The sequence below is a fragment of the Anoplolepis gracilipes genome, chromosome 5 (assembly GCF_047496725.1).
Source record: "Anoplolepis gracilipes chromosome 5, ASM4749672v1, whole genome shotgun sequence".
Lineage (NCBI taxonomy): Eukaryota > Metazoa > Arthropoda > Insecta > Hymenoptera > Formicidae > Anoplolepis > Anoplolepis gracilipes.
In genome coordinates this window covers 9,731,672-9,757,291 of record NC_132974.1, presented here as the reverse complement: position 1 = coordinate 9,757,291, position 25,620 = coordinate 9,731,672, and the positions used below count along the sequence as shown (strand labels likewise).

Genomic DNA, 25,620 nt, shown 5'->3' with positions numbered 1-25,620 from the left:
CGAAAATGTCACAATGCACAGAAAATATAATCACGATCTTCGTAACCATGCAGGAACTTAACTTGACGCGGTTCGATGTGACGCAACTATTAACACCCTCAGAGGTCAGATTCGTTGGCCTCTCGTCGAGCCCTTGTCGAGAGAGGACCGGGACGGCAGTTAGAAAGTCGAGTTAGAGGGTGCGCGCGGGTGAGTGGATGGTGCGGCGATGGTCGGTGGCTCTTATCCCATGTATAATAGATTGCTTATGGCCGGTGAGATTAATACAGTAATTAATAATATACGGTGACCAGGGCGGTGTAAGAAGCGGCCATTGTTGCTGGTCGGACAGCACAAAAAGCGCTTCGGCCGGACCAAAGCTCGTATCCGAGCGACTCTCGGAGCGTTACGTCATGTTCAGACAGTTTTCCAACGGCGGAAAACGCAAGGGAAGGAGAATCGTGATCCCGACTGAATGCGAATTTCACCCCCCGCGTATCGCTAATTACGGTTCGTAGAAACCAATAAGAGAACAGCGTAAGAAGCCTATTTACCTGTTAACGAGCAAAAGAGATTAATACAAACAGAATGCACATATTCGGATATATTTTCTCTCGATGATAGAAGAGAAAATTTCGGAAAATGAGAAAATGAAGAATGTGTTGATCGTTATCTGCCGTCGCGAGGTGGATTGAAAACGATCGCGCGCAGCGAACTAATTTTCCGTAACGAAGGATAGGACGCGAAAGGACCCGTACGCCAAATGAATTCAAAGGTCCTCCCTTCGAATTCCTAATTACCCACCGGTGCGGGGATATCCGTGCGATAGGATCGTTTGCTATCGAGTTTAATCGGAAATACGAGAAGCTTAAGCTAATGAGAGATTCGTAGGGTCGCGAATGCAAATCTCTTCCGATGTACTACAAACAGTACCTATCGAGAATGTTAGCCGCACTTTTCAAGTCGGTCGAGACGAGAAATCTCGCCGAGGTAAAGCTACGATTGACGATCAATTACATTTCCGCTCACGTAATCTCGACTTTTTATCATAGGAGTGCTCTACACAAGTATTAAAGGTTTCTATGAGAGCGTTTGAAGGAATAAACAGTGTAGGCCGATTTTATTGGCAAATAATACGCAATAGTGGTTGTGCAAAACTAAAGGGCGACGAAGAAGAGCTGTAGTCCATTTCCCTAAAGTACCATCGAAGGGCAATCAAACCATAAACGAGTGTCGAAACTTGGATACCGACGAAAGAAGTTTCGGGAGCTCGACAAAGAGTCAGATTTCCAAAGATTTTATTTAGTACGGTTAAAAGACTCGTATCGAAATCTTCTGGGATCTGCAAAGTAAAATTTTTAACAAAAGCGATTATCAAGTTGCTATCGCATTCCCCCATATGTAAATATATAATTGTAAATTACTGTTAATATATATTATATATGAAATATTAAGCAGAAGCTTATTAATATATATGTATGTTAAAAATGTAAATATTAATTGAAAATAAAAATTATATTTATGTTTTACAAATGAGAAATTTAAGCAGATAGAAAATTATATTTAAAAGTAAATTTCTTTCTTTTTAAAGATATTAATCAAACAGAAAATAATTATTACTAATAAAAATCATTTAAGATATTGAGTATATGAGGAAATTTTATTGAGTTTTTAGAGATACAATAAAATTAATATGTGTTAAGTTGTAATCATCAGTAATCATAAGTGTTTTTTTTTCGCTTAATTAGCGACCCAAACAAAGTGTTTCACTGTGTTAATCACACTTTGACTGATTGATCATCGATTAAGGAAAAGCAATTATACGGTGATCGCGGATACGTCGAAATAAATCTCGAATTGGCAGGACAATTATTTACAGCGAGTGATTACAGAGCGGATGGGTGGAAAAGAATCGTAAATGAAATAGGGTCGCTAATATCGGGGCGTTAATTCGAAACGAGATATTGATATTACGATTCATCGTCAAGGGATTTGAATCCTCCCACATAATTCTTGTATAGTTAAATATAACATTATTTATTTATCAGTTTAATCAGTTCTTGAAATCAAATAAAAAAATAAATTATGATCTTTTGTAAGTGCAGATATTGATCCCAAAATGATTATTCAAAACTATAATGCCCAAACTGCAGGAGAAAACTCTTCGATCAAAATCGAAAACACGTTAAGCGGCAAGACATCAGGTTCGTTCGCTATTATATTAAAAGAACGAAATGACTGAAGAACTTTCATTCATAACTCCCGAATTATCTCGTGAATGAAAGATTGATGTTTCCCCTACCGTTGTAATTCGACGGCGAGAAACGTTCACCCCTCTACAAATATGTTGAAAATTCTTTGAAATTTTCAAAACTGAAGGATTGCTTAGTAATAAAGCAATAACTTATATTATTTACTTTATATTAATATACATTAATAAATTTATTAAATATTAACAGAACAAATAACAAAAATTGCAATATATTTTCAATCATTATTTTACATATGTACGTGAAAGTGATAAAATATGAAAGAATTCAACAAACCATTAATTCAATCTAAAAAAAAAAAAAAATTAAGTGTGTGTGATTCTTCGGAAGGTAAGAAATAGAATATGTCTTTCCTTTAACCGAGTACTCCTAATTTTTTAAATACATTTACTCGGTAACAAGCATCGGTAATTGGCAGCTAGAATTAACGAAACTCTCAAACGTGACTTGGTAGACGCCTCTAACGCGCAGCATCGACGTCGCGGTAGCCGAGGAAGATCGACGTGATAATAATGATTTCGCTAACGAACGTCTTCGAGAGCCACAACAAAGTTGAAATCTAATCCTCTTACAGGATGACACCGAGCTGGCATAACAGCAAGGGCGGCATTACTGGCGTCTCTCTCGAAATCCGCAAAATGTGATTGTCACTCTGCCGCGAAAATCGAGAGAGACCCTCGCAATGCGCCATTCGTTGATGAGTAACCTCACGATCAAGATTCGTTAATTAAACGATATAAGATCTTTCACTTCTTCATTCGTCTGCAATCGTCGAATTCGGAATGACAACAAGATAAATCACGCAACAAAATATCAACCATAATAGGCTCAAATTTTTTTCGTGTGTAATCTTATTGTCAGAATTAAATTATTATATTATTCATAAATGTAATGAAAATAATAGTTTTAATTAAATAATCGCACAGTTTCAGATGGATTAATAATTTCATATTTTATCATTTTTATATACGATAAAACAATTAAAATATAGATAAAAATATACAATTTTCTGTAACGTGTCAATAATTAAAAGAAAACGAATGCAATGATTTAAATCAACTAATATGGGCGCATGACACGTCTGGATTATCGAGAGTCTCTCTTTCTCTCTCTCTTTCTCCTTCGAACAGAATCAGAAGACACATCTTAGTAAAAGTTGGAGAAGAGGGGGATCTGAGCGAGCTTTATCCTTGTTTTATCTTGTTTTCCACCCAATCTCCATCCCCGTCCTCTCACCACGCTTCGCACACTCCGCTACTGGAGAACGAGCATCGGTCATCTAGGCGCTCCATTTAATCCTGGAGGAAAAGGACCCCCCGTAGATTCACGGACAAGTGGGGATCTCCTTCGGGATAACAGAAGCAGCGAGGGAGAGCGCTCCGAGAGATCTAGCAGGATGCGCTAATTCGTCCCTGCGAAATTTGTCCCGCTCGACTTTGCTCGTTTCCTGCGCGATTACGCGAAAACGCTGGTTTTTTTCCGTTCTCCGCACGCTAATGTTTCACTAAGCCTCCCTTTTCTTATCTGTATATTGGCCATCGTACAAAAACGTATGCAATCATCGCACTGACCAAAAATGAATTTTCAACCCTCGCTCGAAATAATTTTCTCACTCGGAATCAAATTGAATAGAATATAGTCTTGTAAGAATTTCTTTATTCAATAATTTATCACAAATCGTTATTAATCAAATATTAAATTATTCTTCTGTTCAGTAAAATTACGATTAGAGATGAAGAACTGATTGTCTGTCTAATACAGTAGCATGTTTCGGAGAGTTGTACAGTTTTGAAACAAAAAAATTCCGAATGGAAGTCGGTATCCATTAACGGTGCAACGACTTTGACCGCACGACGGCACGACTCATAAGAGCATGTTCATTGGTCAACGGATGTATATATTAAGACATGTCCGGCGCACTTGTCGCAGGGTGGAGACAGGGGGGCTAACAAATGTCTCTCCTGAATCGTTTGACCCTTGGCAAGTTCAACCCCCTCAGGAAACTAAATCTCGAATCTCCAGGTCCACCGCTCCCTCTCCTACGTTGTAGCCGCACGTTTATGGAAGGACGGCCGCTGCAACGTAGGCGACCGCATTCTCAGGGAGGGAACTAATCAGCAAATTCGTGTTCTAAATCTAAATCGCCGTCCGAATATTAATTTGAGGCCGGTCTCTTCCTACTGCCGCCGCCGCCGCCGCCGCCGCCGCCGTCGCCGCCGTCGCCGCTGCCGGTTTCCATCCCTCCTCGTCTGTCTGTTCCGCGTACATGGTTTTCTTAGTCTCTCGCTCACTCATTCCTCATCGGTTTTGCGATACAACCAGTGCCGTATCACGGACACGCCTGATTTGTGGCACCGCATGGCGCCTAAGCGATATTTACGAGCGACGTTCGGGGAAACGAAACAGCGAGCAGCAACTCGCCACTACATTTCTAGAATCAATTTTGATCTGGCGTATAAAAGCCGCTTCTCTGAAGATAATCGCGCGGGACAGGACTCAATTAACGATACGCAACTCGAGGAGAAATCTCGTTCTCTGCGTGCTTAAATATGCGATACTAAAAAAATGTTTTTCTAAAAATGTTCTGAGAATTTCTTTTTAACGACTATTTACATTAAAAAGTAAAAAAAAAAAACCTTATTTTATATATTAATTTTTTTATCAATATATTGGACGTTTAAAAAACAAAATAGATTTATAATTTAAAAGATTCGCTCCAAATATTTCACTTGAATGAATACTGGAAATCATAAAGTAAGATTCTAAGCCTTTCAATTAATTAGTATACATTACTTGGTTTCGTTAAACATCTACTTGCAAATATTTAACGTACACTTATCGGAATAAATTTTATAACCAAGTATAACATCTGACTTATGTACCGATCGGCCCTTGTCTCGCATGAGGCAACGTTTCTTTCCCTTCGCTTAGGTTTTCCGGGATCGTCGTCATCAAGGCGGTCGGAGGAGCAACGAGGCGTAGAGGGCGGTATTCAATCGCGTCACCTCCGGTTCTGTCAACTGGTGAGCGGGCGGTATCGGGGGTAGTCGGGTGATTGATACGAGGTTGGACGGTGCCTAATGTGCCTTCACGATCAAGGGAGACGGCGGGCAGGAAGGGAGAGGAAGAGAGCGAGAAAAGGGGATCCTTGGAGGCTTTAAGAGTAGCACGATCGTCCGGCTAGGACTCGTTAGTCAGGGCCGTATCAGTCACCGAAAGCAACCCCCTATTTTTTGTACTTAGCAATCCGTCCCTCTTCCCCTCGCGCCTACCCGAAACCTCTCGCCCGCAAAGCGCGCCCTCAAAATAAGCTCGTCTGTTTGTCCGTAATTCGGCTCCTCCTCGTGTTCTTCAGAGTATCACCGAAAACGATCGTAACGAGATAATTCGATGGTAGGATAAAGCTTGCGAGAAATGCAGATATAATAAACATTATACATATATTGTATATTATATTAGCAAATTTCCAGCAAATGTTTGTTTTAATTTTTTCTCTATTTACTGACGATTACAATTAACACGTAAAAATAATTATTAGTAATCAGAATATTTAGCGAATTATTAACTCGACATTTGCATGTGCACCATAAAAATCGTCGCTTTAACTTCACAAACATCTCCATTTGGCCGGCGGACTCGTCGATGTCCGCTATCGTGATATCGCTATTCGATTTCGGCCATCAACGAAAAGGCGAAGTCTTTGCAATTCAGATGTCGTCGTCGAGGCGGCGGCATCGTAGCTCCTTGTCGTGCCAAAAGAATCGGAAGAGCGCCTTGACAAATGCCCCGGAAAAAAAGGCGGTGTACTCGCGACTGGGAGACGGACAAGACAATGGGATGTTTAGAGATCCCGATCCTTCGCGCCGCACGATAAACACCGTTCGTTGGCGACGGCCAGCGGTTGACGACGAGGCGGGATGTGAACATTGTATCCATTCTCGTATCCAACGGTTCCTCGGTGCTACCGTCGGGACCCAATTTGCCTGCCGGACGGCCGACAAGGATCGCTCGTCCAAGAGAAGAGCCGAGACACGTGCCCGAAACTTGAATGAATCTTAGTTGCTCTTTAAATACACGCTCGAGTCTATTCTCGGTATTCTCATTCTAACTTTTCGACGATTTATAATCTATGCGAGCGATTATATTTATATTCTTTTAACGCAAAAATTGTAAATTATTATAAAATAATTCATGGTTTTACAAAATTGCGGATAGGGTAGCAAATTGAAATAAATTTAAACGATAAATCGATAAAGTAGGAACAATGAAAAATTCTAGCATATTGCGCGAAATAAGAGTGAGAAACTTTTGAGAAGGCCATTTACAGCCGTTTTACCCACCGCGTATCCCCGGTGTGTGGCGTTGCTTTTTCTGCCAGTTAATTTTCAGGATACTTCTTAATTATAATGAGACACTTTGGGGCCTGGAGGAGAAGCCAACCGGCAAGATAGGACTGGGGGACAGGAGGAGGTGGATTTATGTAAATCAGCGGCTAATGTCTTCTGGCATTATTCCTTAGGTTAGGTTGGGAGAGAGGGGCGGAGTAGGAAACTCACGTAGCGATTCACGCGTATACGTTCTCCTTCTATCTGTATAAGATATATCGCTAAACGCGATCATTGAGCATAACTTATCATGTATTATGGTCATCAACGATATTTTTCGCATCAAAGAAACCATTCGATAACAAAATATCGCGAATAATAAATTAAAAAACGGTGAAACATTAAATTTGCATAACAATATGTTTAATAATATCATAGCTGAAATTATAGCTCGCAATCTATATCGCAAATAACGTTTATAAATATCGCAATGTTCGTCTTTCATGTCTTCTTTTGCAATAAACAAAACTTGCACTTACCGGGATTTGTTAAATAATCTTCATCAGTCTTTTTTATAATAATGGGATAGTCGACTTCGTAGAACTGCATGAGTTTTGGCCACTCTTCCGCGTTTACTATGCTGTATCTGTAACAATTAAAATGATTTTTCATTATAATTCTGGCAAAGAGGAAAACATAAATATATAAAGTTCTCTTTCGATATTTATAATAAAATATGCATAGAAATGTGTTGGGAGATAGAGAAGGAGCGCGATTGGACGAGAGACGTATTTGCAAGATGGAATTTGCGATTTTCCGACAACGCCGTAGAATCCGTAATGCTTTTTGCATCGCCTCCCTTAATTATACCGCAAATTAGAAATTTCTTGCTGTGCCACGGCTCCAACTTTTTGCCCTTGCAATTGTTCGCTCGATCCTGGCATGGTTCCTGAACCTCGTATCGCGAGGGAATCTTGCGCTAGTATGCAATCAATAATATTTCGCAAACTATGATGCTATTGATATATGTAATTTTGAACCCATCTATCATCGGAATAATACTGATACAAGTTATTATTAATTGATTAAATAGAATTTATGCAACACCACACTCCACAATTTTCAGCAATTTAAAACTCAACTAATCACTGGCTATTAACGTAAACGTACATATTATAATGAGTAACTTATAAAGAATATTCATAAAAAATGTATAATGCAATAATAATGATCGATTAATCATATTCGATTAAGATGACAACACGATAATTGGCGTTCGGGATCGTTTACCCTCCGATAGAATGATAGACGATTATACAGCGATGCGATTCCCGAAACGAAAACGAAAGAGACACCCAATGGTACGAAACGATGATGACTCGACCGATAATTAGTTGCGCGACATTAATTTCGATTCAGCGCAATATGCCGCGCGGTCTCATTTGAATTTTCACGGGGCAAAAACGCGCGCACGAGCTTGTCGTCTCTCCTGTGTATTTGCCTAACGCCCGAATAATGGTGGATGCATCGAGGAGAGACGATGAAAGGAGGAAGAGGGGAGAAATTGGAGCAGAAAAAAATATATACTAGTCGGGCTATGCAATATTTGACAAATCTATCTCTTTCTCTCTTTTCCGCACATGTTTTCCTATCTCTTCTCCAACTTTAATCAGAATCTTTGTAACATAAGAAAAAGAGGAAAAATAATGGTATATTACAGATATTATTATAAATATTAAAATTATAATTTTTTTTACATATTAGCGATAAGATAAAATATTTGTATATATAAATGCATTTGCAGAAAATTAAGATTGAATACTAAAAAAAAAGTCTTAAAAGCTCATAGTGTACTTTCTCTAAAAGATTTCTATGTATAATGTGTTATAGATTTAATCAATTATATTTTCTCTTCGATTCAATGCAAGGATACGATAATTCGCGAGAGAGGAAAGCGTAAGAGTTTTCCGTGATAGATACGAGAACCATCGTCGCGCGAGACGGCAAAGGTGAAAAAAATGATTTTTTAACGTTCTCGCGCCGACACGGACGAAAAGCGGACGACTTAAGCCGTCGGCTATCTTAGGCAGATAGTGGACAATGGTTTAGCATAATAGTCAGGGGATGTTGGATGGCGCGTTGGCCCCGGGGGCGTGCGAGTGACATTTTCGCGTATCCATCACGTCACCGGGGGCCGAGGAACGAGAGCGGGGGCAGAGAGAAGGAGAGAAAGGCGTGCCAGGAGGTCACGCACTTTCGCTTTATAATATAGTGTCCTTCGAGAAATTCCTGCCAAGGAAAGATCCCCTCCCGAAACCTCGGAGAGCTACTCTTGTATCCCTCAAGCGATTAACTTTATTTCCCCAGAAATATACGATTCTCCTAGCTTCGAAAGAATATCAAGACACATAAATCTCTCTTTTAAATAAATATACGTAATTTTTCAGAAAATATACACATTAAATACTTACAGTTCGTTGTTGACTCTGGGCGAATACAAGAATCCTTTATGCGTTTCGCAAAGAAGCGACGCGTTCTGAATACTTGTCGGCGGTGTTCTCGAATAGACCTCTGCATATCTGAAACCCAGAAATATACACATATGCGTTAAATCATGAAGTAATACAAACAGGTGCAATTGTTAATATTCCGTTGCAACGAATGATTTAGACTCATAAGCAAAATAAGATTAAAGATTTATTTAGAAAAGTCTTTAATAAATCTTTGAGTCTACAATAATAATATATTTTTATAATTGTTAAATGTTTATTCTTGATTTATGATAATTGATCACACATTAATCTTACTTAACTAATATACATATATAACATTAGATAACATTTTACTTATGGCATTGTATTTTGTGTATTGCAATAAATTATTACGAGAAAAAGAATTTTCGAATATTAAAATACACAAATAATGTTAAATTCTGTTATTCATGTAACAAAGTAATTTTGTTCGAAAAACGTCAACAATCTCTATATAGCTATATAGCTCTAAGCGAGTTAAATGTTATCGATAATGCGAGCCCGTCCATGACACGATCTCACGGATTACGAACCAGAAAGACGACAACGAGAACGACGACGGTGAACGTTTCCTTCGGGACTTTCCGGAGGTGATGTTTAGGGGACGGGGTTGTGCATCATTTTTCACATACCACAAGGGGGCGGATGGTTTTTGTCATCCCCCTAGCCAACGACCATCCAGATAATGCTCTTAAAGACAGATATCTCTCGCGAAACGAGCCAGGTACGCTTTTACTACGAGAACGGACGAAGATCTCCTTAAATTTGAATGCTACGAAAAGATGTACGATTATAATCGATGAAATTAAAAAGTCGTGAATAAATTTCATCAATTTTCGGATGTTAATTTCGACGCAATAGAAACAAAAAAAAAAAAAAAAAAAAAGAATTTTATCAGCAAAAGTACAGATACAATTTTTGACCATGAAGGAAAACCTTTAAAACGAAAAATTCACAGTGAAAGACATATCAGAGATGAATATATCGGAACAGCTCTCGGAAAACTCACGGGCTCCAACATGCTTTGCGGAAAGGCGACTATCCGAAGCCGTAGTTTAAAAATGTCTCCTTCCCCGCACACCCCGAGCACCCCGGACGCGTTTTCCAGAAGCGAATGCGCGTATTAATTATGAGCCTTGTTCAAACAGGAGAACAGAGGAACGCCATGCGGCAGGAGCGAACGGAGTCGCGGAGGGAGATGGTCACCCTTATTACGGTCAAACCCAGGACACCCGCCGGTTTCTATATATCCCTCTATTTCTCTCTCTTCCCGTCCTCGCTCGTCCTCGTTCCTGCTTTTTTTTTATTTCTGCTTCGAGGCTTTGTTTAACTTCTGTCGCGAAATTTTTCCGCCCCGCAACGATTATTGCTCCCTGGAGATCGCGGAGATGGAGGAGAAAAACAGGATTCGGTTTGCGGCTTTTCTGCCTTCGGATATGTAGGGATGCAACGCACCAACACGTCCAGACGCGAGAGCGTTCGGAAAAATCACATCTTGGGCGAAATATCAAGTGACGTTTCTCCTAAGCTTGAATCATATATCATTGTTCCTGAAGAAAAACATGAACAGAACTAGAAAGAAAAACGTGCGAGTTTGGCGAGCTCGGGAATGTCGGTTATACTTGAACGATTATAGCCACTCTTGACATACAGATAACAGTCATGGTAAATTGTAGACGGGACTCCGGTAGCGAAAGAATTAACGAAGGCGTTGACATAGCACCGGCAAAGTCCGAACAAGTTACGGATCGTACGGTGAGGAAAAACAGATCGAGCCGAGTCACTGTGGTCGGCAACTTATTGTTCGATACCGGTGCATAATATCCTGTTGTATGCACGAACGAATCTAGTGACAGCATCATTGTGGACGGCCTTAATCAACCGAGACGACCGTCGCGCGATACTTGTAAAAGAAAATGAAGCATTATTACACGGATACAATTCGAGAGAGCCGGATTATAATGTAAAAAGAAAATGTCAAAAGAAAAAAAAAAAATATAAACAAAACTGAGGAATTTTCATATAATTTAATATCACAAATATCAGTAGCAATGCTTTTTTTATTCCTTATAATTATAAAATTATATGTTAGGCGATTTCATCGATAACAGAAGTATATATTTTGTAGTATAAGAGTAAAACAAATATATATATACAATTTTTCTTTAAGAATAACATATTAAGAAATCAACTAACAATAAGTCATAAAGTATCAGTCTTTTCCCCTCCCAATTGTCAGAAAATGCAATATTGGTCGAAATGAGACATGAGAAGCTACGTTCCCAGATGCGACTGTAACTTTATCTTGTCTAGATTTTACTCATGTCGTTCTATTCGTGTATAATACGGGCCAAGAGAAATTCGTCTCGATAATTTGTCTCTCTCGTTTGCGTCCTTCTTCCTTTCGCTCCTCCACGTTCGCATTCGATGAACGAACCGCCTTTATTCCGCTCCTTCTCGCGCGCGCATTCCTCTCGGAACAGAAATAAATCTTATGTTTTCGCGTATAAGCGGCCTTTTAATATCACCACCCTTGATTTACCGCCGCAGATCGTGCATCTACGCGTAAGAGAGGCCGAGAGCCAAGGCTCCCCGCATGTTCAGCTGACATTTGTCTTCCGGGCAACCCCGAGATCCAAACGAGTATCCCTAGGTTTTCCCTGATTTAGCGCTCCTCCCATCACTATTTGACTAGATGATTCCCGATCTTTCCGAAGAGATTACCGCTTTTGTCAACGAATTATTGGCCGTGTTCGAACAACGATTGATATTCAACCTAATATATTTCCGTTCAAACTAGCTGACAAAGTATCTACTGTCATCTTTGATGAATATATAATGATACTTTACAATGTAAATATTGATAAATGTAAATGAGAAATAATCATGGCAAAGGAATCGAGATATACAATTATTGATATATATGTGTATAATTATTATGTATATACTTTAGATTTTTTGTATCTACACACAGTTGTTTATTATTATTAATTAAAGTATAACAAAACTGTATAACAATAGAAATATTTTCAATCTTTATAATATTGCAACAGTAAAAGAATGAAATGTCAACGAGATACGATGAACGATATATGGACACGCTGCAAGATGCATCCTACGCTGCAGCATCCGGTTATGCAGCTCCGGACGCGCCGAGTGCATTGGAGCGTTGCGGTCATTACAAGAGGGCCCCTACGTGTCCGTGGTAAAAGGTCCTCGGTGTGTCCGAGTATTAAAAAAGGAATCCCAAAAGCCAGTCGTCAGATAGATGGCGAAAGAGAGCGGGAGAAGTGGAGTGTGAGAGGGGAACGAGAAAGAGCAAGAGAAAAACAATGTTGCTGCCGGTTACCGCGGAACACTCGGAAAATAAGAGAACAACGCGTGAGTTCGCGTATGTCCGTGCTGATCATGAGAAACGAACGACGAGACGCAACGAGACAAACCGCCGATGTACATCAGCGGACTTTTCCGCTGATAAATATCCCCCCGTCAGATCCGCATATTCCGGCAAATTTAAAATTTCCCACTTGTTTACCAAGTAGGTGTTGACACACAACGGATGAAAATAATGAGTAGGTAGCATGAATAAAACGAAGTTTTTGAGAGCTTTGGTAGAAGTCGATAGCAAGATTAAACCTCTTAAAGTGAAGGCGCATAAAGCAAAGCGTTAATTTTATATTCTTAATATATAATTTTTATGTATTATATTCTATATAAATTTATTTTCAAATCTACAAAAGAATTCTTAAATAGAATAATGTAATAATGTTTTAATTATTCCACAATTGCCTATTTCTAATAATCTATGACCGAAGAAAATATAATTTAAACCGTGTGCGCAAATTTAATTGTATAAAGATGAACGTATCCGAAATAGAAACGTTCAAATTTAACTCGTGACTTAATCGACAATGATGTATAACTGTGCAATTATGTTTCTAAAATACATGCAACAAAAACATGACTAAGGTTACTCGAAAGATGACATAATTTCGGCGTACGTTTAGAAGGTCGTACTGATTTAATGCGAGGGATTTCGATCAAATTTGTGATGCGTGTGACATAAAGAATGATCTTCTCTTTCATAATTGAAAATATTTACAAATTACGAAAAAATAATTGCACAGTCAATTCGCATTCTAAAAGCACTCTATCAACAAATAGAAAGGCAAATAGCAAGAGAAAGATGAGATTTTTCAAACAAATTACTTGTAAAATATCTCAGAAATAATTGCATGTAATCAACTTATGGACAAGATGGCAAAGATGATAATTTCACTCATTTTCAAAAAGTTGAGAAAAAATAAGGAAAGTATTATTTTCTTTGTAGATTTAAAAATGATGAAAACAGATACTCCATAATGCGGAAATATTTTCATAATTAAAGAAACGCCAGATTCTATGTCAAAATTTTTCCCTCTTTTGCAATTGTCAGAAAGAGAAAAGTGTATCACCACGACACTCCAGACTGTCCGAATCATGGAAGGAAACCTCTCGAATCTTGGTCGAGCGATCTCGCTCGATGCCGCGCGAAATCGTTCAAGACCGAAAGAGGCGAGCAGTGCGGCGGATAATATCGCCAAAGAGCGAGAATGCGAAAGATGAGACAGGGAAAGAAAGAGACAATAGCCGATTAAAGGAGGAAGATCGCCTATATAATACGGCGAGAGCGAGCAAGGAGTCTTCGATCGTTGTCAGCGGGCGGAAGCTGGGCGGCCGCGCGCGACTCGACTCGGCTCGGCACGGTGGTGCGCGCTAGAATAACGAAAGCTAATTATGCGCTCGGCTCGAAAAAGGGGAATCACGGCAAAAACCGTCGATAATCGACATCCTGCCCGCAGTCCGTCGGTCAACAGGACTACCGCCGATGTAACTTCAGACCCTTCTCCTTCTCCTCCTCTTCTTCGCTCTTCTCTCCTTCCTCCCGCTCCGTCCATGAGGACTATCCCGCGCGACCGAAGATCCTCTCCTCCTCTGAGCAAACAAGAAGACCGACCGGAGGCTTTCGCCGATGTAATAAAAAGGGAGTCCGTGGAGGATGCTTCTGGTCGTACGCGGTCGGCTTCGCTACGTAGGTACATTACTATAACTAGAGACGCAAAGATATGCAGCGTATTCAATTGACGGAAATTAAGAGCGAGCAAGGAATTATCGTGCAATAATCGATCATTAAAAACCGCTCGAGAAAAAGTTTCGTTTATCGATAAAGTATACTACCTATTATAAAAAATATAATTGCTATTACATTTGACATTAGAATTGATGAAGAATGAAACCTGAAAGATCCTAAGAATTACAGAGCGTTGGAGTAACAAGAAACCGAATAAAAATGAAATTTTCATCAAAAGTATGCTTTTAAAATTTTTAATTCCTATTTCCTTTCTCAACACTAGTTGCAATGATTAAGAATCATAATATACAATAATTGTTTCATAATAAAAAGGTATAATTTTAAACGGATAAATTAATAGACGGAAAAATGTGGACAAAATTTTTATAATTTAAATTTACTCTAAAAATTATATAAAAATTCAATATTGTAATAAATAGAATCTTACATAATATAGTTGTCAACGACAAAGTAAATGAGTCAGCGCGTGATAGACCAATTATAATACGTCTGTCAAATGTACGGGTTACAATATAACGGAGTTGTAACACAACTGTTGGCCGTTTTTCGAATGTACTTGCAGGGTACTTATATACTCGTTGCAAGATCGGATCGTTGCAGCTAAGCTCGCTCTTTTTTGCCGAACTTCTCAATATCGATCAAGCGATCCCGATCGATGAACAACACGCGTAGGTTGTTCATCAGGCGTGACCATTGGGCTACCGCGATACACCGCGAAAAACGCAGCCACCCGCCATGCTTGATCGCTCCCCCGTCTATTTACATTGGCACCGTTGCGGAGAGAGAGCATAATCGACCGTACGAATATACTTTCCGATGCCCTCCACCCTCTCTGATCTGAATGAAATCGCGATTGGGTCAAAAGTTGACGATTTGAATAAATCGATGTAGTAAATAGATGTGCGCGTGTGATTTGTTAATTAAAAGATATATAAGCGAAGTATGAAAATGTGGCTGAAGCTGTCGAGAAATCAGAACATATATACAATATTAATAGAAAGAAGTGGTAAATAATATATAATAATAGATTGAAAATATACTAAACGTAGGGTTTTTGCAGATATGAACGCAGATTTTACAGATTAAAAAATATCCAGTAATTACTAACACGTTAAAAATCCGAAATAATTCCGACCGTTTTGAAAAGCTAAGTGACTTTAAATCAGAAAATAATTTCTCAAGGTTTATGAAAAATTCGTAAAACATTCTGTGCATTATGATTTGATATATATCGATATATATATATATATATCGATAAAAGTATAAAATAAAAATTTAAAAATTAAAAAATTCTCAAACTGATAAAAAGGCGTTAACTCGTAACTTTATATACGAATCCATTGTTAACCACCTTTATAGAAAACTGGAAAGAATTAAACGCAGAATAGCGACACGTAGATCTTAGATGAAGAGAATATGGCGAAGAAAGAAGAAGGAAAGAAGAGAAAGAGAGAGAAAGAGAAGCAGGCGAAACGTTCAGCTCGCTTTACCAAGCACTGATGATAGTTTTTGCTCGGTAAGATTTTTTGCTTCTACCCCCGCGGCCACCCTCAAGGGTGGATGATATATGACCGCCCCCGAGACACTGGCCACCCCCAGGAGAATGAGGAATAGAGATGAAGAGGAAGAAAGAGAGAGAGAGAGAGAGAGAGAGAGAGAGAGAGAGAGAGAGAAAGAGAGAGAGAGGGACTAGGATACATCCTGATTCCGAAAGAATTCTTTCCACACGCCGAGCGTACATTTATATGCGTACAAATCCAATTATCGACGGAAATAATATAGAATAATATATAAATTAAGCGATCGTTCTTTGCTAAATTCATTGTAATTTGCGTAAAATAAATTTGCATAAATATAAATCGATAACACATTCGCATACCATTGATTTCAATATATACATTTGAATCCTGTATTTTTTTTCGAGACAGCAAGTTAGCGAAAAAATCAAACACGAATAAAGTGGCTCAATCGATCAACTTCAAGGGATCTCACGCCGATGGTAGACTCTAGTTTTCTTTTCTCGAAAATTAGCGAAATATCATCGGACAAGAGAGGAAAACTTAGGACGGCTCGAGTTTATGGTGGCAACACCGAGGTCTCTTGCAATGAATCAATTTATTTAAGGGTAGTTGGATTTCGCGAGTCGATGCACGACGATGCTACGAGCCACCCTCCTCCAATACTAAAGCTCACCCCTCTTTTTCTAACGTGGCTCGTTTCGTCGAATGATTTATAGTTTTCCTTCCGCGAGCACCCGTCCACCCCCACCCGTGTTATGCTGTCTCTTTCTCGCTGCATTCGTCTCGACAGAAGCAACGGGCACCCTTCTGCCAAATATACGCAAAATAGTCGGAATTTCTTCGGCGTTTCACCCCTCGTTGGAGAGGATAGGGAAAGCGAACTGCATCGAGTTATTGAAACGACAGACACTTTTCCGTAATAGAGAATTAGCTGTGATTGTTATAACACAGAAACGAGAATGTGAGAAAGACAGCACATATAATACCTCGAGAGAAAATAAACATTTTGGGTAGATTTATGCGCGAGTAAGATTTGCGTTCTCGAGAGCGTCGAATAGCCAACGTAAATGGCCACCGAGTGACCTGGACGAAGGACGGTGAGAATAATTAGTCATTTATGAGACCGTAAGTGGGACCGCAAATCGGTCCTTCGCGGAGGGACGACGACGATGTTAGGGACTCTACGGGGACGATGGCGTTATCTTGAAATTTATTAATCATATCATAACGCGCGTCGTAGCGAGAGACAGCCCGAAGGGTGTCCGAGGCTGCGAGAAAGACGAGGAGAGACGAGAGACACAAGCCACCGGCTCCATGGACTTATCTGGCACCTTAATCAATTCCCAGTTATTAATTATGGCCTCTGCCCTTCTCTCCGATCTCCTCCTTCTCCTTTCTACGTCAACCTCGCGGCACACGCTTCCGAGAACTACGGCACCATTGTTCGGGCTGTTACAATGCGGTGTCAACAAGATCGCGGTCACATTTTCCCCGAGTATGATCATTAATAATTATTTACCGAAGTGCGGAAGTCAGCTTAAAGCGCGTACGCCTGATGGACGCCGACATTATGAAGAAGTTTGCGTTAAGGTACGATAAAGTAAATATTGTACTCCTAGTGCAATGTTTATCCAAATAATGAAAAATAAATCTACTTTTCTCGAATAATATCTTGATAGAGCAAAAAATTTATTCATCATTTAATATAAATTGAATATCATTTGAAAGTTGATAATTATTATATAATAATTTTAAATTTGAAATATTGTACTATTATTATAAAGAGACAAAATCATTAATAGACTGAACAAAAAAATTTCAAATATCTCTATATACTTACATTGATTTGTAGTTAATTTCAAACGTTCAAATGAATCGCAGAATAATAAAATATGTTATATATATATATATATATATACATGTAAAATAGAGTATATTTTATATACTCAACATTTCTATATAATGGCTTGCCCAAGTGTAAATTTTTAAATCACCAATATCGGGGAATATCCATGCCAAAAGAAAAGACGAGTGGCGTCAAGCGGAAGTTGAATGATCGTTTATGCAAATCCTAATCCTTTCGAAAATCCATTCGAGCGACGTTGACGGATTGGCGGAGGACTTTGTTTGAAGCTAGTTAAACAGATTGCAATCCTCAACACCATTTGTTCTCTAAGGGTGCGAAAGCTTTCATTGCGCCCGATTATAGCAAGACTTAACTAATTATCGATAAAGAGATAATAGCAAACCATCATTTATTGAGAAAGATAAAATAAGTTAATTGCGTTTCTATATGTTTCTGAAAGATGAAAACATAATTTCGATTTACACACTGAATGTAATATAATTCAAATGTAAATGCTCTTTTAAAATAAAATCATACATCATTACAAATATATTTGAATACATATATTTTTTTTTTACCAGTAATATCTTCATTATATTTAAGCTACAAAATAATCACTTTTTGAAAAACTGCTTCTTTATGCATTGAAGTTAAAAAGCTGTCCAAACTGATAAGACGTGATAAAATGATAAATACAAACAGTAATTCCTCTTTAAAAAAAAAATAAAGCAATATGAATATAGAAAATTTAATTTAATAAAAGAGATATGGTAATAAAGAGTAATTTTACATTCCGAGTACTTTGCAAAAAGACTGCACACCATGCATGTACTGTATAATATAACTATGTGTGATGGAAGCAACGAACTATGGGGGTTTTGTTCGAAAAATACAAAGAACGATTACTGGCAGTGGTGGCGCAAAAAACGGCGGCATGCCCGACCTGCTGAAAAATTAATCACCGACGTCACAAAGGAGTCGGTCGAAGACAATGCCAACGGTCCGGAAAAATATTTTTCACATTTTCTCTCCCTCGGTTAATAGCAAATTCTCGATAATGGATCGTGGACACTCGCAATCTCAAGAAATGGGACAAAATAGCGAATTATCGTTTTTTTTTCCGCGTATCTTTCAAACTATAAACGCAATCAATTAAAATTTTATTATTATCCTCTATTTTAAAGACATCCTGTTAAAAAATAATATGCATTATATGAAAATGTAACGTTTTATAAGCTTAAATCATACAGAAAGATGTATATACATATATTCTCCTTGTTACTATGACTGTTTATTTAATATGGGAATTCGAGCACTTATTTCGAGGTTTTCATATACCCCTACATATGTATACCGAAATCGCGTGTGACACGACAAACGTAATCCGCGAGAAGGGTTGATCCCAGTTTAGCTTACACACCGCTGAATCCATGAGATTTAAACCCCGGCGAATTTGAATCTGTCAATCCGAAGTGTCCAGCTACTAGCGTGTCGCGCTGCGCGAGAGAATGTATAATATGGAAGCGTCCACAGATAATACCATCCTGGATGTTAAAAGATCTTTTTTCATTGTCAGAAAGATCTCACTTGTATTCATGAGATCATGTTCGAAGAAATTCCTTACTAAATCTACATCCGTCTAGAGGAAACATTTTTTTTGTTAGAAAAAAAGGCAAAAAATAATTTTGATAATTTTGTAAAATACCGTTTTATGATTGAAAAAAGCTAAAAGGTTACGGCAAGAAAATTCGTATGATAACTACTACCATCATAATAAATTTTAGTGCAAGATGAAGTTTTTCTTGCGTTTAACAAGTTATATTTAATCGCTATTTAATCATAAAACTAAAAAATCCGCAAATTGTGCAACATAAAATAATGAATTTTAAAATTTATAATAAAATATGTAACGGCTTAATATATTTTGATTAACATATCAACTTGATCAACAACGGATAGAAAGAAAGGAAAAAGCTGAAATTTGTGCCGAGTATATTTTGGATATGTGTCTCCAGCATGTTTTTCACACGAAGTGTAGATTAGGGAGGGACGCCAGAAAAGTAGAAACTCGAAGAAGATCGAGCGAGAGTCCAAATTGCATTTACGGTCTTGACCGTGGAAGAAGGCGAAACGATATTAAGACACCGGTGGCCCTTCGTTGGGGTCGATGTATCATTTGCCGGCGGGTCGTTAAGCGGTTTCAATTAGTTTTCCCGTGCAGGTCTTCCTCCGCACCCACACGAGCAAGAGGAGAGAATCCACCGCCGCCTAGCTTAATCGCGCGGTCCAATTTTTTCTCATAATTAGGAAAAGCTCGTTAATACATCCTGGATATCTATCCTCCCTTTCCGCATTTATGACCTAACCAGTTTTGACCACCGAGGTCGAAACGAGTTCAAGAACAAGAATTTCAGTTTCTCGCAATCGTACAGATTAAAGCAAAAATCTAATACTAATTTTATGCTCCAAGATATGTTTGATTAAAGGTAGATAATTATATAATAAATTGAACTGCAAATTAAAATGTTGGATATTTTCTAATTAATCTCTATCTTGTTAATATTCAATTAAGAAATGACAAATCTTTAATTTATCTTTTACATTCAAAGAATACCTTTTTAATAGCACTGCTACAGCGTTTTTCGAGTAAAAAAAGGTTAATTTTTTTCGTTAATTAATATTTTTACTTCAATAATAATCTATATTATTTATGATTAACATCTTTCTTTTGAGCATTCAAATTTTATTAAATAATGTATCTTATCGTATATTTTACTCACTGATGCTACTCTAAATCCGTTAAAGTAATTGTTGATATACATATATCAACGTCTTTCCTTTGGCGGTAAATGTCGAAGAATGAAAGTGAGTGGCGGGAAGTGGGAGAAAATTAAAATTGCGCGTCGATGTCCATTCGAGATTTTCGAGACAACTAGTGCCATCTTAATCGCACCATACGAATGTACGTAGGAATTTGTATACAGTATTACCGACAAAGATAATTTAAAATGTGAAAATTATTAATCGTATCAATAAAATGTCAATGAGAAAAAAGTATTATATTGTAAATTTTTATTCAGACTTTATAATAAAAACTTTCGGTCTGAATCTAGAACTATATTCTGTGACATAAAATTTTATTTTTTCTAAGCAATTAACTTTTTATATGTGCGATTCAGTCAATTGAATGAGCGAGACTATTGTATTATTTTGCTCCCAAAAAAATGCAATTACAAATCTTTTCATTGCATAATCTTCATCACATTGGTATAATAAACGATATAATTTAGGTACTCACCGAATGAAGGAACGCCAACTATCCAAAAAGCCTTTCTCCACGATGTAGAATAATCTGTTTGAATCGTTGCACTTTAAAATTTCATTTCTATTTCGTCCATAATATAAGTCGATGAGTTCATCTTTTTGCTGCTTCGCTTTTATCTTGTCATCTTTTTTTGCTTTTTGTGCGTTTTCCATCCTCTCCTGAGACATCGACAAATTAATGAGATATATTTGAAAGTATATATTTTTTTAATCGTTTGTTTCACAAAAATAAAATTTTACAAACCTCACAGATTAAACAGGATGACGATCCAATAGGATATTCTTTCGAATCCGGAAAATATTTTCGAAGAATCGACCAGGCCTCTTGAGGTATCACTTTTCTACTGGAGTCTGCCGTTTTAAGAGAATTATGTTCACAGAGTAGATCTTCATTGAAATTTATAATAGTTTCATTTTCTTCGTTTTCTTCAACTTCTTTCGAACAATCATTGCCATCTTTGTCCACATTTTTACTCTCCTCCTGTGGAATATCTTGACAATCACCAATCTCTTGTTCCATGTCTTCTTGAAACGTTTCTACAGCTAATTTTCGCCATGATCGTAATGAATCAGTACCAATTATATAACTTGTCTCAGAACTAAAACAATAAAAATATCATCACATGATTATTATGAATATTAATGTTATTATCATTCTTTTTTTTATTATAGCAAAAACTGTAAAGAATTTAAATCAATACTTACGGTTCTTTAAATGTACGAATTAGCTCATTAACTTCTTTATAATCTCGTTCAAGTGCTAGTTTGAAACGCAATAATTTACATCGTCTTTTTACGCAAATTTCACATAAAGATGTTTGATCTAATCGCGGGCCTCCTCGATATTTATCATAAAGTATTTGAGCAGCTGTTACTGGTATACATTTTGCACGACTAACTTTCAGTGGATCGAGTCGATAGTGCGAGCACATTAGAATGGAGTTATCGATCGGAGGAACACTGTCTGCAATGGAATGTCCATTCAACCATTTTGACAACCAGTCAGTTGGTATCCAATAATATTCTTCCCATAATGTTGTTGATTGGATTATGTTATATATATCTATCACGAGTTGCCGTTTAGAGTTTTGATCTTCAATTTCTTTTTGCTGAAAAAAAAAAAAATGTGAACAATATAGTGTATGAGAGCATAAAAGAATTTACTAATCCTGAAATTATTTCAATGTTATATTTTCTTACCTTTTCTTGTTGCGCTGCTAACAAACTCAATTCATGTTTAACATTTTCTTGCCTGACAAGTTCACGCATTGTGCTACTTACTTGCCAATTCTCAAATTCCATCTGTAGACATGAAAATGTATTTATTTAATCGAAAATATTACAATATATTAGAGCACATATCTAAAAAATTTATTTTTAAAAAAGTTACTTCTTCGTAAAAATCTCGTTCTCCACAACTCATAGCTCTGTGTGCAGCACCATTCAGTCGTTTATAATCAAGTTTAACAACTTTTATCACTGGCTGTTTTAAACATTCAACCTTATTCTGCATTGGTTGAGACACAGAATTAAGTTTATCTTTATATCCATTCGCATTAACAACAGTTTCTACAGTTTCAATCTTATCCATAGGAAGCATATCAGTCTTTTGAGATACTTCAGTCTTATCAATCTCCATTTTCTCTGATTCTAAGCTTAATATCTTTTTAGAGCTTTCATCCTGACACAACAGTACATCATTGTCTTTCTGTTTTGTTTCATCTAAAATATCTGATTTATCTTTAACTGTAAGTCTTTCTAAGTAAACAGATTCATTGGAGACATCAGGTTTTTTCAACTTCATTTTCTTCATAGCATTTATTTGACAATCTGTAGTTAATTTTTTATAAACCAACATATAAGCTGTATTGGATGAGAGAAATCCTTTTGGAACGCGTCCACGTTTCATTGGTTTTACATTATCTATACAAAAAGAAAAAAAAATACCTGACTTTTCTATCTTCTTATGGCATCAGAATTCATTGATATTTTTTTATTAAATTGTATAATATTTAATTACCATTTACGCCATCCTCAATCCGTTTATTCTGCATTTTTTCCACTTTATCATCACTAAACTGGTACCACTCTCCACTTGAATTACATATATTTGCAATGTAATGTCCAGAATGAGCAGATGGACCTTTGTGACTTAATACTGCGACAAGATTATATAAATGAATTTGAGGTTGACACCTAACATATTCCGACATATCGAGATCTTCGGGAAACTGAATGTATGAATTTAACTTCTTTTTCTGCCCAGAATCTCTGTCAAAATTGAAAATTGCGCTACTATATCTAGCAAATAAAGATTGTTATTCGTTGCAAAATCCAAAATTTACCTATGAAAGACGAAACGCATTAGTTGGATGTTCAAAGTTTCTGGAAGAGACTCCAATCGTATGAATCGTCTGGCATCCTTTTTGTCATTGCAAGTGACGCAATGATATTGATTCGACCCCGTCAGTTGTTCTTCTGATAAATACTTGTCTATCGCCTCCTTCAAAGTTGCCGCTAGTTGTAAATCCAATTCGTAGAATGTGGTGGACGTTGGATACTCGGTGCCGCACGTTGAACAACTGCAACAAACATAAAATTCTGATTATCTACTAAAAAGTCATTTCTCTCTGCCAGATCAGTTGGTCGCGCCAGTCACCGTAGCGAACAACGTGTCCTACCATGTTTTCATCGTCAAGATTCATCAGCATCATCATCGTTTAGGACAATTCTCATTTGTTTTCCACTTCAGAAAACCCACCAATTGATATAGCTGTATTTTCCCTGGGTCAGCCTCTGCAGCATCTGCTTCAGTTCTGAGTTTTGTTGTAGCTTTCCTTCAATATGGCACAGTAGCAGCTTGGAGAATTCCTGAGCATCCTGCTGTGTTCTGGTATCCAGGGATAACGCGACAGCGAGATTCATTGGATCGAGAAGACTCCGATTTCCGAATTGCATCATTGCAAAAATATATTGCAATTGGCCGACTGCAGTTGCTGGATGGTAGGGTAGTCCTGTCTTCTTAGCCTGGTACAATGTCTCCTTCTCCTCTGGATCTTCCGTAATATCCCATTTGTATATTATTCTCCTGTGTATTGTAATTAAATTTATTAAGATAATATATTACACATATACATAAAGATTCAGTTTTATATAATATTACACACCTCATATCTTCATTATGAAACCACATTTGGATTAAACTATTGACATAGCAAGTAGCACCAAGATTTTTTAAACCAACATATTGGGTTGGATCACGTAACTCAGATAAAGAACTTTCTAACGACACTATCTCGGCCGGTTGTGACTTCATATACTTTTCTTCTCCTAAACCTGTTAGACATTGGGGATTATTGGCACAGTTACGTCTGAAACAACAACATAATGTGTTCTAATTAGGATATATATTTGTGATAATATTAGTATTATGATACAATTAATACAACTGTTTTCACAGACAAAGAATCATTCTCGACTTACTTGCAATTTTTACAATTCTTTAATCCAATCCTATATGCAGTATCTAAGTGTATTTTTTCAATCTGTTCTGGACTAATGGCTTCTATCCATGCCCATGCTAACTTGTCTAAATCTGTCTTTTTTGTTGGTGGCATATCTGCAACATAAAATATATAGCTTTATTATTATAGATCGGATAATCATATTGTATTAACACAAAGTTGAATATGTAATTGTATAAGTATTATACTGTATAATAAAATACACAGTATAATAAATATGATGATTATCAATCATATTTATTACTGATATTTTTTTCACGTTTTATATACAGATATATATTTATTTATGCATAATGTAATAAAATAATCGTATTCTTCCATTAAATACTAATTCTATGAATATATTATTTAAATAAATTTTATATAAAATTGCACATATATTAGCATATCCTTATCATAATTCCAGATATATCTGAGTGAATAATTATCATATATTGAGATTATTAAGACAAATTATTTAAAAACTCTAAAAGTGTTAATTTATAAGCATATTGTTTTCGCGTGCGTTTCTCAAAATATTCAATTAGAAATTAATTGAATGTCAAAACGATGTGACTGCGTATCCGTAATCTCATAGTTTTTCATGTCACAACAAACATCATTTTTTTTTCATACCGAGGAAATAAAAGAGTAAAGAGACAGAAGTGATTTGGAGAGTGATAATTTTCCAATAACGTGAGAGGAACGTATTATCAAATATGCAAGTGTGGCCGGGAAAAAATGAAGTAAAGAACGACTATAAAATGACATATGAAACAGCGAGTGTATATACTTGCTTGCAGCACTTTTCTTCGCAAATTTACAAGGTTATAGGAAGAGATTGCTGTCATTCTAACAGCATTATGTTGCAAATTATCGAAATTGCGCATTTTATGATATCACACGTACCTGCTTCGGATTCGTCGAGATACACGAGTTGCACAAAACGATGAAACTGGACGAAACAACGAAAAGCTTCGCGAAAACAGACATACACCTCTTCGAGTATTCGCCGCCATATGCAATCGGCTCGTATAAAAGCGCGCGTCAAATCAATCTCTAAAATTGTGACATGATAGATCATTATATGACAAATTAAAAAAATATCATATAATGAACGGATATTGACGAAAAATTAAGAGGCTTACTTGTTTTCAACACTTCTCTTTGCATAAAGTTATATTTTTAGCA

General features: G+C 37.1%; 1 protein-coding gene across 1 annotated transcript in view; it reads right to left on the bottom strand.

Moving 5' to 3' along the window:
- The window catches only part of LOC140666393 (ubiquitin carboxyl-terminal hydrolase 48), a 51,854-nt gene extending 26,325 nt beyond the window's left edge, over positions 1 to 25,529 (bottom strand). The window contains exons 1-13 of the mRNA XM_072893540.1: positions 25,339 to 25,529; positions 24,410 to 24,545; positions 24,094 to 24,297; positions 23,688 to 24,014; positions 23,272 to 23,508; positions 22,947 to 23,197; positions 22,317 to 22,849; positions 22,127 to 22,228; positions 21,632 to 22,035; positions 21,171 to 21,525; positions 20,901 to 21,085; positions 9,046 to 9,153; positions 7,114 to 7,220 (exon numbers count right to left, since the gene is read on the bottom strand). Of these exons, the coding sequence (XP_072749641.1) occupies positions 7,114 to 7,220; positions 9,046 to 9,153; positions 20,901 to 21,085; positions 21,171 to 21,525; positions 21,632 to 22,035; positions 22,127 to 22,228; positions 22,317 to 22,849; positions 22,947 to 23,197; positions 23,272 to 23,508; positions 23,688 to 24,014; positions 24,094 to 24,297; positions 24,410 to 24,545; positions 25,339 to 25,513 (3,124 nt within the window). The 5' untranslated portion in view covers positions 25,514 to 25,529. The remainder of the gene's footprint in view (positions 1 to 7,113; positions 7,221 to 9,045; positions 9,154 to 20,900; positions 21,086 to 21,170; positions 21,526 to 21,631; positions 22,036 to 22,126; positions 22,229 to 22,316; positions 22,850 to 22,946; positions 23,198 to 23,271; positions 23,509 to 23,687; positions 24,015 to 24,093; positions 24,298 to 24,409; positions 24,546 to 25,338) is intronic.
- Positions 25,530 to 25,620: the final 91 nt, after the last annotated feature.